Source organism: Filicampus tigris, chromosome 8 (assembly GCF_054856515.1).
Source record: "Filicampus tigris isolate MCC_2025a chromosome 8, RoL_Ftig_1.0, whole genome shotgun sequence".
Taxonomy (NCBI): domain Eukaryota; kingdom Metazoa; phylum Chordata; class Actinopteri; order Syngnathiformes; family Syngnathidae; genus Filicampus; species Filicampus tigris.
The window spans coordinates 8,863,611-8,881,346 of NC_141224.1; the positions used below are offsets into that span (position 1 = coordinate 8,863,611).

The 17,736-nt window shown below is 40.7% G+C and overlaps 1 protein-coding gene across 5 annotated transcripts in view; it reads right to left on the reverse strand.

Annotated features, from left to right (window-relative positions):
• Nucleotides 1-17,736, reverse strand: part of thsd7ab (thrombospondin, type I, domain containing 7Ab) — a 126,570-nt gene that overhangs the window by 37,671 nt on the left and 71,163 nt on the right. For 3 of the 5 annotated variants that reach the window (XR_015087994.1, XR_015087992.1, XM_086039418.1), the window contains exons 3-10: nt 13,981-14,229; nt 13,601-13,785; nt 12,783-12,851; nt 9,388-9,543; nt 8,341-8,544; nt 4,517-4,711; nt 2,084-2,324; nt 327-442 (exon numbers count right to left, since the gene is read on the reverse strand). Coding sequence is in view for 2 of the 5 variants with exons in the window: in XM_086039418.1 (XP_085895544.1) it covers nt 327-442; nt 2,084-2,324; nt 4,517-4,711; nt 8,341-8,544; nt 9,388-9,543; nt 12,783-12,851; nt 13,601-13,785; nt 13,981-14,229 (1,415 nt within the window). In the remaining 3 variants the exon portion in view is untranslated. The remainder of the gene's footprint in view (nt 1-326; nt 443-2,083; nt 2,325-4,516; nt 4,712-8,340; nt 8,545-9,387; nt 9,544-12,782; nt 12,852-13,600; nt 13,786-13,980; nt 14,230-17,736) is intronic. The other 2 variants (XR_015087993.1, XM_086039419.1) reach the window with 1 other exon arrangement.

Consider the following 17,736-nt stretch of genomic DNA (forward strand, 5'->3'; position numbering starts at 1 on the left):
TACGTATTCTCATAAAAATCAAAGACAATTTGAATTTTCCATCAACATTGTATTTCCGTAAACATCAAAGACAATTTAGGCCTTGGTGTACCAAATCTAGAGGTCAGTGGCCCTATCATACAACTTGACTTGCTCCAGAAGAATTATTTCCACTAAGTCCGTCTAAAAAGTACGCCAGATGAAAGCAAAATGTCCTGGAATGGGACATGTGAAAAAAACAAACAAACAAACAATCAATGCTGTCTGTTGTCCAGCCATACGAATGAGTCATCATCAGTGACGTATTCTGAGCTCAGAAGCAATTTCTTTTATTTTGCTTGGCTTACCTGCGTCACAGGCATCAGGGCAGGATGTCCAGTCACTGAAAGGCGTCATGATGCAATCTTTCTTGCAGGGCAGCTGACACGAACGCACTGTGCTGGGTCGAGGAGCGTCTGGACACCTGCGCACAGCCACGAATGGAACAAATTCAAAAACAAGGAGACTGCTTGTTTTTGTAGTCTCCCATTTTTTGACAGCTAAAGAACGACAACGGGCGGTAAGGAATACTTTTAAAAAGTGTGTTTTAGTACATTTCTGTGCGTTTAAAGATGGAGGCGTATGCAAAAATACATATTTGTGGTCTCTAAATCACAGATTTTATGTTTTCAATCTTCCTTGGTGCAGACTCAGTCATTCAGTCCTTGGAGCAAAAGCAGAAATATTTATTAGCATCTGCCTGCTGATGAAATTGCCTTTAAGTATCAATGCCACTTAATTACTGTCATTATCATCACTGACAAGTGGCAGCAGTTAATTAGGCTTCCTGGAAAGCGCACATTTGATTTTTATTTATCCAAGCGTGTCTGCAAAGGGAAGATACCACTCGGGAGAGCTAAAAGTCTGTCATCATTTTTACTTTTTTTTTTTTTTTTCTAGCAATTTATTCAGCCCTGATTCAACTGGAGCATCTGTCTCACAGCACCACATCCTCCTTATTTGTTTTGTCATCAAAGTGCCGCATTAATACGCACACTGTGTGTTTCAAACGTTCAGCGTAAAAAGGGGCGTAACTTCATTTTCGTGCCAGCGCAAGTGTAGTCTAGCGTGTTTGGTGCCGTGTTACGCCTGCCTGGGCGTGCTGGAACACGGAGCAGCTTCGCCACCGATGCACCTGCTAATTTGGTGAGGGAAATTAGTCCGCGCTCGGGGTAAAAAACGTGCGCATCTTCATTTTTGTGCCGGGGTAATGGTCTAGCTCAGAGTGATTGTGAATTTGGAAGCCTCGTTAGGCGTTCCTGCCCAGCGCATCTCGCAATTAGGTGACAAAAACAGGACGAAATTTGAGACTTCCTAAAAGGTAGTCTCCCGTCACTATTTTGTGTGTGTGTGCGCGTGTGTGTGTGTGGGAGTAATTTTTTAAAATTTTTGATTTTTAATTTACTATGTGTATTTTTAATTTCAAATGTGCATATTTTTTGCTGAATATTTTTGTGTTTCCTTAATGTACTTTTGCATACAATGGACCACCTATTCACCTATTTGCAGATTAAAAAAAAAAAAAAATTGTCATATAAAAAAAAAAAAATTACCGCCATTTTTCATGGAAAACACATGATGGAGGTTTATCTGTGTTTTTTGTAGGATTTTTGGGGTTTAAAATTAAATTATTTAATTATACACATATTTGGGGACCGATCTGGTCCCCGTCCCTATCCTGAGTGGGGGTCCAATGTATTTCAAAATGTGTTTTTGCATTTTTCCATCTATGTTTGTTTGTATTTTTCTTCAGTATGGTTCGGATTTTTTATTTTTTTTTATTTCTAATTAATTTTTTTGTATTCCTATCTAACATATGTGTATTTTCTAATATTGAATGACATGATACATGCAGTCAATATAATTCAATATTATATTACATTTTTTTTCATTTCTGATGATTATTCTTACTATCATTATTATTGTATTATTAATGTACAGTAAGTAATTGTTAGTTCCAGTCTTTTACTCTGGATTCTGTTTGGTAGTTGTGTTCATTTCTACTGTACTTTTCAATAAAACTCCTTCCCCAAGTCTAAATGGAGCAGAAGCAAAGACGACTTACTTCTTGGGGGGCACCTGTCCCACGTTGACGCGCACACACATGACTTTTCTTGTCTGGAGCCCCTTGGAGCAGCTCCCAAGGCCCACGACCGCACCCGCCGAGGTGACGTTGAGGGGCGCGGATGAAGGGTCCTCGGCGCAGGGCCCCCAAGGGCCCGTCTGCCAGTGGTACACGGTGCAGGCGTGCTCGTTGCAGTTGCGGACCTCCTGCAGCGAGCTGCTGTTGGGGCACATGGCGCCACCTTGAGACAAGACACAGTTAAGGTTGTCATGGGAAATGTACTGGAGCAGGCTGCTATACAGTGAACCCCCATTTATCTCGGGTGACCCATTTCAGATTCACTTTCTGTGATAAAAAGACCATTTAAAAATGCTTTTTAAAATAGTTTTACCCCGCCCACAAGCTCGAAACGGAATCAAACTTATTATCAAAACACTTTAAATTATTCCTTCGTGCCAGTTCTCGCTCTCTTGCTGTCAAGTAATGCGCGAGTATTGCAAAACATCACTTTGACGAAACGAAAGGAAGACTCTTGCGCTGTTCTCCGATTTAGATTTAAAGCGTGCTTGCTTCAAGCAGTCATTTGTCACTCCCAGTTGACATTAAACTGTAAAATTGAAACTTAAAATAAAGGAAGTAAACATTGTATATTAAAAGCGGAAATCAACCAATCAAAATTGTTCTTTACACTAATATGTTCTATGTGCCTCCACTTATCTATACATGGCATTCTGATTAATATTGCAATTGTGGAATATGAGTTAAGCAGCAAAATTCACCCGTTTTTTAGCCATCTCAGGGGGCGGCCATTTTGGCATTTTGGCTGTCGACTGAAAATGACATCACAGTTGCACAGGGCTCAGTACAAATCAATCACAGCTCACCTGTTTTCTGAAACTGAGCCATGATTGGTTGTCAACAATTTAATGTAACAAAAAGTTGAGGTAAATCTAGATATAAATCTACTCTGCAGAGGAAGTTGTGTTGGAAAAAACCTTTGAGGGCATTTGAGGACCTTTGATTTGTTTCTCCACTGGGAGGAATGGAAATGGAGCCATTGTTTTAAATAGAGCACAGCTAGTGTTTTTTAGCATTTTGTCACTTAAGTGTGTTGTTAGTAAAACAGTTGATAATCTTTGATGTTGTACTGCTTTGCTGCTCATTACCTCTTTAGTTTTGTCATGATGATTTTTTTCCCTCCTTTGGCTTTTTATCAGTGATACTCATGTGAGTATCAGTACACATAACAAATAGAACACGTTGAAAACTACAGACTGTAAGCTTTTATCTTTTTTTTTTTTTTTTAATCTATTTTTGAACATTTTGAATTAAGTTCCAAGCGTCCACAAATCCAGAACCATTCTAAGATGCCCACAACTACAACTATTTGTCTATTGACAGCAAAGGTTTACCCAAAAGTTCCGGAAATTTGGGTACCCGCGAAAGACCTTCAAGAAAAGAAACAGTGTTAATCAAACAAGTCAATCAATCCAGTTACAAACTACGACGAAACAAGCTTGAATTGAACTACAAAAAAGTTGACAACACGTCCGTCTCACGCCTATATTTGGGAAGTGCTAACATGCTAACCAAGCTAACTAGTAGTTTCAAACTAATCTGCTTCTGTTACCCTCCATGACTGTGATCCAGGCCACAACCATGTCAGTGACTGTGAGTGAGGACACACAAGACAAACGCACACTTTGTAACCAGAGAGGACAAACAAGAACTGATCTCACACTCTACTCATAAAAAGTTTGGGATATTGGGCTTTGGAGGGACAGCTGACGATGAAACAAACATGCACAATAAGCTTTACAGGTGATCTTAATTTGATGACATTTTTAAACAAACCAGGTTTACTGAGATACAGCAGGCAACGACACATACATTTCAATGATGATGTTTTGGCACAGAATGTCACTGCCCGTACGATGATAAATGTATCCATCTAGCAATATTAATCATCATTAATCAGAGAATCGTGTTTCTGGTGGTGTCACATGCAATGTAAAAAATGTAAAAAAAAAGAAAGGGGGCTCATTCCCCCTTTAAAATTTTTGAGTGATTATAAGACACAAGAACATCAAAGTCACTGAGTTCAAAGGTAATTTTAAGGGATTAAAATGGCAATGCTTCAAACAGGATGTTCTGAGAGGAATGTGGCCACTGATCTTAAGAGTGTCACAGTGTGTCATCAGCAGGTTTCAACATAGAGACCGGAAGACTCACAAAAAAGCATGCAAGTGGGCAAAAAGTACTGAAACATTGAACAGTTGAACAATCAAAATTTTAATCAAATTTCAGTTCACCTGCAAAGGTCATATTGCTTTTTCGGTTCATTCTGAAATGTCACCCCAAAGCCGAATATCCCAAACGTTTTGGGAGTAGCGTATGTCGAAAGTCATCGTCGTGCGATACTTGTGAACTCACCCTCGCCGGCGTTGTAAGCCAGAATGGATCGCGTCCTCATCTGCTTTCCCTCCACTGTCTTGCTGGAGCAGGTCTGCGAGCAGGTGGACCACGGCGTCCAGTCGCTCAACACGCAGTCCCTGGAGCAAGGCACGTGGCAGGCCACGGGATCCGGAGGCGGCGTGGACGAGCATAGGCTCTCGTCCATCGGCTCTCCTGAACACAAAAGCAACACGGTCTAAGCAGGTCCATACAGTAAAATAAATATTTGACAGCAAATATTATTTTCAATTTGTTAAAACATTTTTTATAACATTATTTTTTTAAATATCCCTCCAAGTATTTTTGTATTATGCTTCAAATATTGTTGTATGGTTTGTCTTTGTTATTTTTAAAAATATGTTAGTACTTTTTCTACTAATTGTATCGCAGTAAATATTTGTGGATTTTCGTCCAATATGTTTTGAAATATATTTTTGCATTTTGCACCATATATTTGCAACTCATTTTGGATCAAATCTTTATCATTTTTTGGACTGGATTTTTTTTTTTTTTTTTTAATTGTAGCCTATGTATTTTTGTACTATTTGTGTTTTCCATCTATTGTGTTAATATTTCTCTTGTTATTTTTGTATTATTTTTCTCAAAATGTAGGTCTTTTTCCTTATATTTATGTTTGCATCTAATATTTGAGTGTATTTTTGCCAGATATTATACAGCATTTTCTAAAAAAATTTCCGTAAAATGTTAAAATGTGAAAACACAACAAAAAAATTTCTGCTATCAATTTTCCTTTTAATATTGGTGGAGCTGTTCAGTGGTGACTAGAAAGCTTTCAATGAATTAAAGAAGTGTTCCACTTAATAACATAAGCATCAATGACTCCATAAAGTGACCCTCCCTGCACTAATAATTCAAAAGACTTCACATATGTAGATCATATTGACACGACAGCTGATTTGGACCATGTTTACGGATGACATTTTTTATATGGATGCACCCTCCATTACTTGAGTGGCACCACATATGGAAGAAAATTAAAATGGTAAATCCATGTGGAATTTACACTGGGCAGCATATGAATTATTAATAAAGCTGATATAACGGTGACATACCTATGAAGCCAACATATGAGGATGCAGGGAAAATCTATTTATTGATTTTTTTGGGGGGGATTACAATTTTAAAACAATACAATACAATACTTGAACCTTACTTTTCATAAACAGGAAAAACAATGTCCAGTCTTCAAATAACTCAAGCATCCAAGACAGCTTCCTTCAATTAAATTAATTTACGTGTTGTCCAAAGATAAAATCTTCACTAACATTTCTAAACGTCAAAGACATCTTAGAATGTTCACCAAATCTACCCTGCGCAATTTCGTAAATATGAAAGACAATGTAGAGGCTTGACTTTATCTAAAAATGAAACTATAGTGAGACTATGTGCCAATGTAAACAGGAAAGACAATATAGTATGGTATCTTCAATGAATCTAATGTGTGTGGTTTAATGTGTTCATCAATAACAAAGACACTATAGACTCATTCATAAAAAAACAAACAAAACTAAACAAAACAAAAAACAACATCAACGGCAATTTAGAGTATTCGGTCAAAGACAAATTTGAGACTTGAATCTAAAGTAAACAACAAAGACAACTTGAACACATCAATGTCAATGTTTTACATTTGTTGAACCTAAACATTGGTGATTTAAAACATCCTAGGAACATAAGGTACAATTGAGAGGTTTTGAAATAATGCCAATAAACCTAAACATAAAAGATAAGTTATAGTCTTTTGTGGACTTTGAGTAAATATATTCGTAAATGTCAAAGACAGGTTTGTCTTCAATTAACAAATTGTATGTTTTCATGAACAAAGACATCTTGAGTTTGCAAAATACCGAAACAAAAGACTAGAATCCAGTGAACCTGTTTTTTTTTTTCATAAATATACGTATGATGATTTCAAATCTTCAGCAAACAAGCATTTCGTAAACATCAAAGACCATGTTGAGTCTAAGTCCTTGGAAATTTCAAGCAGATGGGCATCAGTCAATATTGAAAAATCCAAGCTAGACCGTATCAAATTTTAATGAACAACCTTCACTTGTTGCCCGTGTGACCTTTTCTCTCCCAGAAGAAGGTGGAAAAAAATCCAAAGAAGAAGAAAATCTATTTTCATCTGACAGACGAGGGATCGGAGGCAGGCAGATCAATCATTGCGGGACGTCTCTGCACTGGAGGCATCAAGGACCAATCCATTCAAGTGACGAGTGCTAACATTTACAAGTGAATGACACTGACGGCGGCGATTCTTTCATGGGACGACATAAAACAAAATAACCAGTAAATGATACAAAATGGTAAAAAAAAAAAAAAAAAAAAAAAAGAGTGATAAATTTCACAACGAGGGATATACGCCTAGAGGATTATTTGATTTAGTGGTAAAGTTAATTGCTTGTGGAAGGGAGGAAGTCCGAGTCAGCGTTATGGCGGGTGGCGAGTTGAGGAAAATGTTGTGTCATGCATAAAAATCATCAAAGCATGGAAGACTTTGTCATGAAAAGAAGTGTAGCGCTCATTTTTCATGCCCGTTCAGCCTTGCGGAAGAAAGCTGGAGTCTTCCCAAAAAATAATCAGCTGTCACTCACATATACCTACCAACCATTTAGAACCTTTAGTAAATATTTTCATACACATCAAGGTCAATTTGGAGTCTTTGATCAACCTATTATACGCAAAGACAATCTAGAATCATAACCGAACCTAAGGTATTAGGCATTTCCGTGAAATCAAAGACAATTACAGTGGGTACGGAAAGTATTCAGACCCTTTGAAATGTTTCACATTCTGTGTCATTGCAGCCATTTGCCAAAATTAAAAAAAGTTAATTTTATTTCTCATTAATGTACCCTCAGCACCCCATCTTGACTGAAAAAATTTTTTGCAAATTTATGAAAAAAAGAAAAACTGAAATATCATACGGTCATAAGTATTCAGACCCTTTGCAGCAACTGCTTGATGAGAAATAAAATGGACTTTTTTGATTTTGGCAAATGGTTGCAATGAAGTGAAAATTTTCAAGGGGTCTGAATACTTTCCGTACCCACTGTAAGAGAAGTCAAAGAACCTAAGGTACACATTTTCTTAAACCACAAAGACAATTGAGGGTCTTCAACATAAGGTACACATTTTGCAAAAATCAAAGGCGATTTAGAATTTTCAATTAACCTATGATACACTGTCTCAGGAATATCAAAGACAACTTTGAGTCTATGAAAATCCAACACCCACAAACAATTTTTAGTGCCCAGTCTAACTTAAGGGGTTTTCATCCAACACAACTTAGATTCCTCAATAGAGGTAATGTACATGGGTTTGTAAAAGGTCAAGGTCAATTTCCAGCCTGATTGGAACCTAAACATCCAACATCGTCCACTCTCCCAGGAACCCAAGATACACATTTTACACCAAAAAGCAATTTGAACAGTTCAACAAACCCAAGGTACACATTTTGTCTTGAATATCAAAGACAATCTAGAGACTCAAAATGTACCGTAGGGTACACATTTCTGTAAATATCAATGACAACTTGGAGTCTTTGAAGAGACTAACGCATATGGCTCCATGTTGGTGAGCAGTGCAAATCCGTTTTGTAAACATCAAAAACAACTTGGAGCTTTCAATAAAGTTCGGTGTTGAGCCTTAAACCATCACTAAGAAAGTAGACTCAAGGAACAAAATGCAAGTGTTTTCATAAACATCAAAGTCAACGTCTAGCTTTCATAGAACCCAAATATCAAAGACAACGTAATGTCTCGAAGCCGCGACCTTACCATTGCTGTTGACGCACTGGACCCGAGCCAGCTGCGTTCCGGGCCCGCACAGCTTTTGGTCTCCGGGAACGCAACGGTCCAGGCCGTCTGGTCGCCAGTCGTAGCAGCTGGGCTGGTCGCAGGGTAGCGCCTCAACCAGTTGCGGGCAGTTGACGGGGCCGCCCGTGGGCTCGTTGGTGATCTGGCGCCTTCTCAATTTGAACCCTGCAATACAGACACCGCGCCTTAAAGAGAATATACGGCAATAGGGTAAGCTATGTGTTTTGCGAATCTACCTGATTTTCTTAACATCAAAGACAATGTAGTCTTCAGTGAATCTAAACTTCAAAGTGAACTTAAGGTACATGTTTTTATAAAAATCAAGGTACATTTTGTGCCTTTGAGCAACCTTGAGATTGGAGTCCAGTAAACCCAAAGTACATGTACTGTATTCATACAATTCATCGTCAATGAATCTAAACTAAAAGATGATATTGAGTCTAATGTGAGTTTTCAATGACTAACAAACATTTCCATAATCACCAAGACAGCTTTCAGTGGACTTTACGTGTTTTCATGAGTGAACTTCGGTCAGTTTTGAGTCAAGTGACCTGAACATACATGATTTGGTAAACGCAGACAACCAGGACAATCCGCAGCAATGGTATATTTCTCATATATTTTTTACCAACATTAACATCATCGACTATTCAGTGCACTCTGAAGCCATATGTTCATCTGGAATGGAATTAAAATTCCATGACACTCCGCCATACATTTGCATTTTTGTGGGACTCTTGGAGAATTTCTGAGACTATTTCAGCTGTATAAGGCTTCCAGTCGTCCATCCGTGTTATGAAGATTGCATGTTAATTTTCAATAAAGTTTATTATAGTGCCATAAGTCAAGTGTGGAAGCCTTTTAGTGCACTGTAAAAAGTGAACACTAAATATTTTACGATTTATTTTAAGAGATGATTCTGCGGGCTAAATCTTGCAAGAAAAAGCAAATAATAAGACAAATGCTAGTTCACCAAATGTAGGTTAGTGTCCGGTGAATTTGTGTTACCTTTCTTAGCCGACTGGTCGTCGCAGCTCTCGAAGGTGCACGGTCCCCACGCACCCCAGGGAGACACTTGGCACTCGACGGGACAAGCCAACTGGCACAGCTGTGACCGATCGGGACCAGAACCTCCACACAGACGGTTCTCCACTGGGCGCGCCGCTATCGGGGGGGACAAAAGATGGAATCAGTTAGACAGATGAGGTGATAACTATTAACAACACTGAAAAAAGTGAAACAACTGCGTCATTCGTCTAAACTGCAGTTACATCCAAGTAGAATTGAAAATCATGTTTTCCAGCAGAAACCTGTTTGAATGTAAGCAACTGCAGTTTTCGTAGAGCTCACAGTTTATCTTTTGGTGAGATACAGAAGGACTGGTTCAATTCTTGAGAGTGGAAGATGAAGGGCCAAAGAGGAGAGGAAGAAGAGGTACAAAAATGAGAAGAAAAGGCAGAAGAGAGGAAAAAAAAGAAACTACAAATGATTGTTTGAATCTACTTTTTTATAGTGGTAACCTCTTTTCCACCTCTATGAGGGCTAATTCTGTAATTTTCAAGTATGACTTCAAAACGAGATGTTATGATCAGGGACAGATGATTCCAATTTCCATAATGTCCTAACAAATTGCATTGGACTTTAAATTGTGCTGTTCTTGAAAAGTGAAATATTCCTCTTTGCAAGCAAGGAAGAAATACTGATTTCCACTTTGCTCCCACACAGAGCGCCTAACATTTCCACGAATGGCAAAAAAAAATAAAAAATATGTAAAAATACGACTCGTGCTCCTGCAAGACGTGCAGAAGCTTAAAAATCGGAAGAGCTGAATCACAAATCCTCAGCGCAGAAGTCAAGTGGGGGCTTTTGAAATGCAAAGAGGCCAATTGCACTTATAAATAATTCCGAGGGTAAACACACACACACACACATGTTAAACGGAGGCTTGTGGAGCCCCGTTAATCCACGCCTCGTTACGAATATTCACCTAACGAGTGCCCGCTTTGTTTCTTCTTGTGTTGACTGACAGCTCTGAATGCTCATTTGCATATGGGTTTAGGTAGCGGTGGGCGGTTCATTTGGTGCGTGGGCCTTCAGTGGGGTCTTAACCCGACTTAATCCATCGCTTTAAAACCTCTCTCCATCTCGTCAAAGCAATTATAAAAAACATCAATATGAAACAAAAATGCAATTCTAATAGCATGCAACTATGCCACAAAACTCACCTGGAGTAGATCACAATCAATATTGACCACATCATAAAAGTTTTTGTTGGGTTATTGTTGAAAGATGGAATAGTTAATAGAATTTTCATTCATTTAAGAGGGGAAAGATGATTTCATGTTTCGCTTGAAAAAGTCACCTATTTGCTTTTTTGTCCTCATTCCAAAGCAAAAAAAAATATATATTGCTGTGCTGCCATCTTATGGCATTGTAGGTAATTCTACGTTTTTTGGGGGGTGGGCATCAATTACTCCAAAGAGGGGTTTCCTTTTACATCATACTTACCAGACATGTTGATTATCAAAATATTCATGTGTGCAGATGGGTTTTGCTAGGCGAACACTTTTGCTCTGACCAACCAATCGAAGAACGGAAAAACACTGACATCATCAAGGGCCAGTGCTTTGGCCCTGTGAGGATGAATTTGAAATGTGATTGGTTAAAAAAAAAACAGTCCCATTGCTTGTAAAGCAATGGTGATTGACATGGCAACACAAAGAGGCTAAATTCTGAAATGAAGAAGAGGAGGAGGATGGGGAAAGAGAAGTTAAAGGAGGCACGGCAAGGAGATGAAAGGATGAGGAAGAATAAAGATGATGAGCTGGTGGATGACGAGGAGTTGTGAGGATCGGGTGTCAGCAAATGTAAAAGCTACTTCCCTCAACACTCACAGTGATGAGGAAGAGCAGAAGGAAGAAGAGGAGGAGGAGGAGGGTGAAGGCAGAGTACAAGCTCTATTTTGGAAGGAAGAAGGTAAGTGGCAAAGAGGAAGAGGAAAAGCAAGAGGAGAGGAAGAAGAGTGGAGGGAAAGGAGGGGGAAGAGAAGAAAATGAAAAAAAAGCAGAGCTGGGCGCGCCGCCTATGTGACGGACAGGTCAGTCTATCCGTCACTGATGGACGCCCGTTATGCTGACGAATTGCCAGGAAAAATTTCAAAATAGACGGACTAAGCATAGATGGACGCCAATTTATTTAGTCCGCCATTCGTCAGTAGTCTGTCATTAGTCTATTTTTCGCGACGAGGTTTCACTGGCCTTGGCAAGCAAGAGGAAAATTGTGAGTTGTTGTTGCTTGGGGGACAGATTTGAGTAATGGACCAGGCTGTGAACAGGCTTCCAAAGTGCTGTGAGTCACTATTTCTGTTCAAATATTGTCCAGCGCAAGTGGTGTGTTGGGTGCTAGCGAAAGTTTAATTGGAATTGCCGATGGAAACCCGTTTAAAATTAAAGGCGGACCGGCCTATAGTAGATGCGATTTTTTTTACTCCCTGGAAAGAAAGACGAATGACGGACGACGGAAGGGTACCCACGCTGCAGACGGGTGACGAATAACGGACGCTCAATTTGTAGTGAAATGCCCAGCTCTGGAAATAAGGTGGCTCTGGGAAAATGGGGAAAGAGGGGGAAAGGAGAAAGAAGGAAAATGGGGATGAGTGGAAAAGGGGGAAAGGAAGATCAACAGAAAGATGACAAGAAGAGGAGGAGAACATGGAGAGAGGAAAGGAGGAGGATGATGAGGAAGGTGAGGAAGAGGAAAATGAGGAAGCGAATGAAGAGAAAGATGGGGGCAAGAAGAGGGGAGGGGGACAAGGAAGATGTGAATGAAGAGGAAACAGGAGGACAAGGAAGAGGACGGGAAAAGCGGCAGGACGAGGAGATGAAGAGGGAGAGGATGAAAGGAGGAAAGGAAGGGCTGGAGGAAAATGGAGAAGAGGAATAGGAAGTGGATGAGAAGAAAAGGAGGAACAGAAAAGGACGACAAGGAAGAAGAAACCGGGGAAGCAGAGGAGAAGATGAGGAAGAAAAGGAGAGGGGGCGGGGAAGGGGGGGCAAAGAAGACGAGGATGAAAATGAGGAAGTAGAGGAAGAGGAGGAGGGGACGAGGAGAAGAGGGCGAGGAAGAATGGAATGAAGAGAAAAAGGAGCGGGGGATGAAAAGAGGAAGAGGGAGCGCATGCAGGACGATGAATATGAGGAGTAAAAGGAGGAAGGGGTAAAAGTAGGATGGAGGAAGCAGAAGAGAAGAAAGAGGAAGAAGGGGAGGAATGAAAAGAAGGAATGGGGATGAAGAGGAGGAGTAAGAGGATAAAGAGGAAGTGGAGTAAAGGGGGAGGAAGAGGAAGCAGGAAGGAGGACAACAAAGAAGAGGAGCGAGAGGATTATTTTAGGCAGACTACCTACCTGTGATGTGGAAGGAGACAGAGAGGAGTGGGGGTACACTAGGCTTCTGTTGTCTTTGGGTTTGACCCGCTGGAATAATAGGGAGGACAGATAGCGCTTATTAACTACTAGCTAGGCTAACTACACGAGCTACTACTACGCGTTAGCTATTAGCCACACATACATGGGACAGGACACAAGCATGCTGGGATATGAAGCACAAGTCAATCAAGGGAGCGAGTCTCACGCACAAGTCAAGTCAGATGCCATTTCACTGAAATCTAATCTGAGGTCAGTTTGAGCTACTAGTGTAAAGCCATTTTAAAAAATGAGAGTCATATAAGTCAGCGACAGCACTAAGAACTTGCTTTTGCGATCAGTCAAATCCAATACAGTAAATTTGTCATACACAATTTGACTAAGATCTAATCGGAGGTCAGTCACGGTGTGTGTTTTGCATGTGCCGATGTGTTACCATATGAAGATGGATTTAGAGATGGTGAACCTCGCAGGCTCGCTGGGAGATTATAAACCCCCCCCTGCCCGCTCGTGAACACACACCAGTCAAGGGAGAGCTTCTGCTCCTCAGAGATAACCACTCTGCCCGTCGAGGTGCGTGTGCGTGTGCGAGTTTAAATGCAACACTACACATTTCAGTCTTGTAACTGTAATTGCATGGTAAGCTTTTGGATACACAAAGGTAAATATGGAGTTGTGATTAATCGTTTTTCTGTTATACCTCCATACTTAAATCTGTCTGTTTCAGTGCCTCTGTAGGTGCTGTTGTTTTAGCTAGCAACAGAGTTCCAAAACAAACTGAGCAGCTTCAGTGTGTTTACCTTTGTCTTTCTCCTGGAAGTCGCTGACGTACTTGAGGAGCTCGGCGTTGGCTTGGACGCAGTAGATCTCTCTGGTCTGTAGACCCCCACCACAGAGTCCGGTCAGGTTGGCGCGGCGGCGGTCCTGCTGGCCCAGCAGCAAGTCCACCCGGCAATCAGACCACTCGGTGGTCCTCCAGGCATAGCTGGGAGGCGTGGCAAGACAAGGCAGGATCTATTTCACTGATATTTGATCTGAGGTCGGATTACATTAGATTCGAGGCAGATTAGTCGTGCAAGACACATCGGAATCATCTGAATCGACTTTAAAAGTCAAATCACCGTTTCGCGTAGATCTGATCCGTGGTCAGTTCGAAATACAAGCCAACTCGTCTACTCACATGGCGCAGGGCGTCACAACGTCCACCTGAGGCTCGCAGGGCTCCCGCTCGTTTAGTGCCGGGCACTCGGTCCCTTCTCCTGTGGGGAACTGCAACACTTGTCTGCGGCGCTCTCGCCAGCCACCGGGCAAGTCGGAGTCCGAGCAGGCTTTGGAGCAGGGCGACCAGTCGCTCCAGTCGTTCAACTGGCAGTCTCTCGGCAGAACGCATGACTGGATGGTGAGAGGCGCCTCCCTCGGTGTGCACAAGCTGTGGACACACAGAAGAATCAAGCGATTGTTCTTTTTCTTTGGCTTTTTGACACACATTTTTTTCTTGGAGGACAAAACCGTTTTCATGGACCTAAACAAAAGACCCACATGCTATGATAAGCTAAAGTAAATGGCTAAGTGCATCATATTTGGTTGTATCATGACATCATAGCTTGACATCGTAGCTTGACATCATAGCATGACATGTAGCACGACATTGTTGTGTGACATTGAAGCACGACATTGTAGCAAAATATCATAGTCTGACATCGTAGTGTGACATCATAGAGTAGCATTGTAGTGCAACATCGTGGCTAACATCATGGCGTAACATTATAGTGCAACATCTTAGCATAACATGATAGCTTAAGGTTGTGTGACATCAAAGCGGAGCATCCCATCACAGCATGAAGTCTTATTCCGACCTTGTGGCTTGACATCATAGCATAAGATTGTAGTCAAATGTCATAGGCTAACATCATATCAAACCATCTTACTATAAAAATGTACCATGACAATGTAGCTAACATCATAGTTAATAGCTTTGTAGCTAATATCTAGTACCCCAACGTAGCGCCACATCACAGTCTAACATAATTGCCTCACTTTGTAGCCTAACATCGTAACTTGACATTACGGTTTGATTTCACAACGTAGCGTAACATTATCGGCAAGGGAGCACATTTCATACACAAGGCAACTCAATGTGCTTCACACAAGCAAAGACAACCCCTACCAGCATTTACAAAACACAACGGTTAACGACATTCAGAAGCAAAGCAGAGAAAACAAAAGTACCTTTCAAAAATTACTAAAAGATCATACATTGCAGACATTTAAACACATTATTAGAAAACTTAAGTTAAAAAAAAGTAAAATAAAGAAATTAGAATAGGTTTATAAAATAACAAAAAGCAAAAAATGATTTAAAAATGCTTCAACGATCTTAATGAAATGAATGTAAAAAAAACAAAACGCTTTAAACCTGTATTTAAAAGCACTTATATTTGGGACTGACTTCACTTCTGTTGGCACCTTATTTCTTTTGTGTGCAGCATTACGGCTAAATGCAGCTTTCCTAATTCCTAATAATGTTATAAAAATGATTATTTGAAAATGTAAGCACTTGCAGATATTTTGAGAAATAGTGTTGTACATTGACATTTATCTGTTTCCTTGTTAAATCATGAACGTGATCGGTGCCTTCACATAGATGAATATCATTAATTATTAATAATAACATGATACAAATTTCTTATTTCAAAAGTGTGTATCAAACTGGTAGCCCTTCTCATTAATCAGTACTCAGGAAGTGTCTCTCACAAGTTGGTGACCAGTAGTATAGTGTAACATTGCCTCACAACACTAAAGCGTGACATTGTGTGAAAAGTATCATTTAATCATTGCTCTCAGGCTGCTTAATTCCACCCCCCTAGCTTGGCATAGCGTGAACGCTCATATTTCATTTTCAACAGTTAATGAAGCACGCAGGAAATGTCTCATCTCACTGTGTTGAATGAGAGCTAACAAAAAGGTTTTCATATTCATATTTTAGCACAATGGTGAGAGCACAGGCTTAGCATCGGTGTGACTGTTCAATGAAAACATTGTCACCTGACGGTGTATGCTAAACACACACACAGTACATCATACACTCAGAATAAATGTGTGTGATGTGCTTGAGATGAGACCCCTAAATGAGATCTTTCCAAATGACATCATAACAGCATAGAATAAGATTGTACTGTACCATTATAGTGTAAAGTGATATAAGCTAGTAGCGTGACATCATAACATATCATCATTGCTAGTTGGAATGCACACTATGGCGTTTGTAGACTACATAGTGTAGTGTATTCGTTTTGCAAATGATGCTTATGTGAGTGCATCCTGCATATCTAATCGACCACGTGGTCCCGGTCCATCCCTTGTCGGCAACAGCCAAAAACAACAGACGTCATTGCGTCTGTGGGACTGCAAGGTACACAACTCTGTTTTATTTTTATTTTTTTCCTCACTCGGCCGCATGTCAGGAGTGCGGCACCTGCGTTTGACGTGATATAGGTTAAGTCCGTTCTCAACGTTGTTTGACTGACTCGGACTGACTGGGACCACGTAGGTCGATTAAATATGCAGACGTGAAATAGGCGATGCCCAGCTCTGAAAAATATTAATTCGTGATAGTCTTAACATTACATCATAGTGTAACGCTGTTGTGTAAATTTGTAGCATCACGTAGTAGTCTATCAGCGTAGCATAACATCGTATCCAAACATTGTAGTGCAGCATTTGTGTACAGTGTAACATTATAGTATAATGTCAACTTCCACTCACACACACGCGCACACGCACGCAGACACACGCACACACACCCACGCACGCATACACACAGGTGTTTTTAAAATAACGTGTGTGTTGTGCCTGGGGTGAGGCGTCCAAATGAGAGCTTTCCCAATGAAGCAGCGGTGGAATTAACGCTAATAGCTCGTCAGCTGTGCGGCCTCCGGGGGGAAGAAAAGTCTAAGCTGAGAAGTCGTCGGCTTTAGTTTAGAACATTTCTAATGACTCTGCGTGCACCCTGGGGGGACGAAAGCAGGAGGGGTGTGGGGACTTTTGGTAAATGCAGCTTAGACCCTCAAACGATGTTGATGTGAGTTCCACACGCAGTCACAGTCGAAGCTAATGAGGCTTGCTAGTCACCATGCGGTGGATGCTAGCACGCTACTGATAGCGTTGCGTAGGGCTGGGAGTATAGAAGTATGTATATATAGTATGTATTGTAAAAACCCATCACAAAAGCTAATTCTATGACACGGCTTCAACGATGAATCGCGTCACTCCCTGCACATGTCAGACATATTGGTGTTGTCAGCATGCGCCACTAGTGTGAAGTTTTTTGCACTTTTGCCAAAGTTGTGGAAAAACAAGTGTGACTATATCAACGTGAGGAATCAACAAGGCCAGCAGAGGACGGATGAATATTCATGAATGTGGGGGGGCTGCGCAACCGCTTGTTCTTTGAAAGTTGTGATGGGCGTCGCCGGCGAGAAACATGAATGAACACGTTTAGTGCATAATAGATCACATCACATCCTCCACCACCGGGATGCATGAACGGATGCACACGAGAGCGGAGGCTCGCCTGCAAAGCTTTCCTGGAGATTAAAGAGCAGAGAACACAGCGCTGGAAAACAGTAGCAGACGCTGTGGAACTTCTATCGAGAAGGAAGAAGAAACAGAAAGAGCTCCTTATCATCATCCATGACCACGTTACACCACTCACACTAAGCAATGCTCAACAGGGTGATATCCTAAGATAACATTGTAGCGAAGCATTGTAGCGTAACGTAGCAGTGTAACATAGCAGCGTAAAATAGTAACATGAAATTTGAGCCTCAATTTGAAGAGTAACATTGTAGCCTAACTCTATATCCAACATCGTAGCATCACAGTATAGCGCTTTTCCGCCTACTAAGGCTCTCAAAGCACTTCACACTGAGTTCAC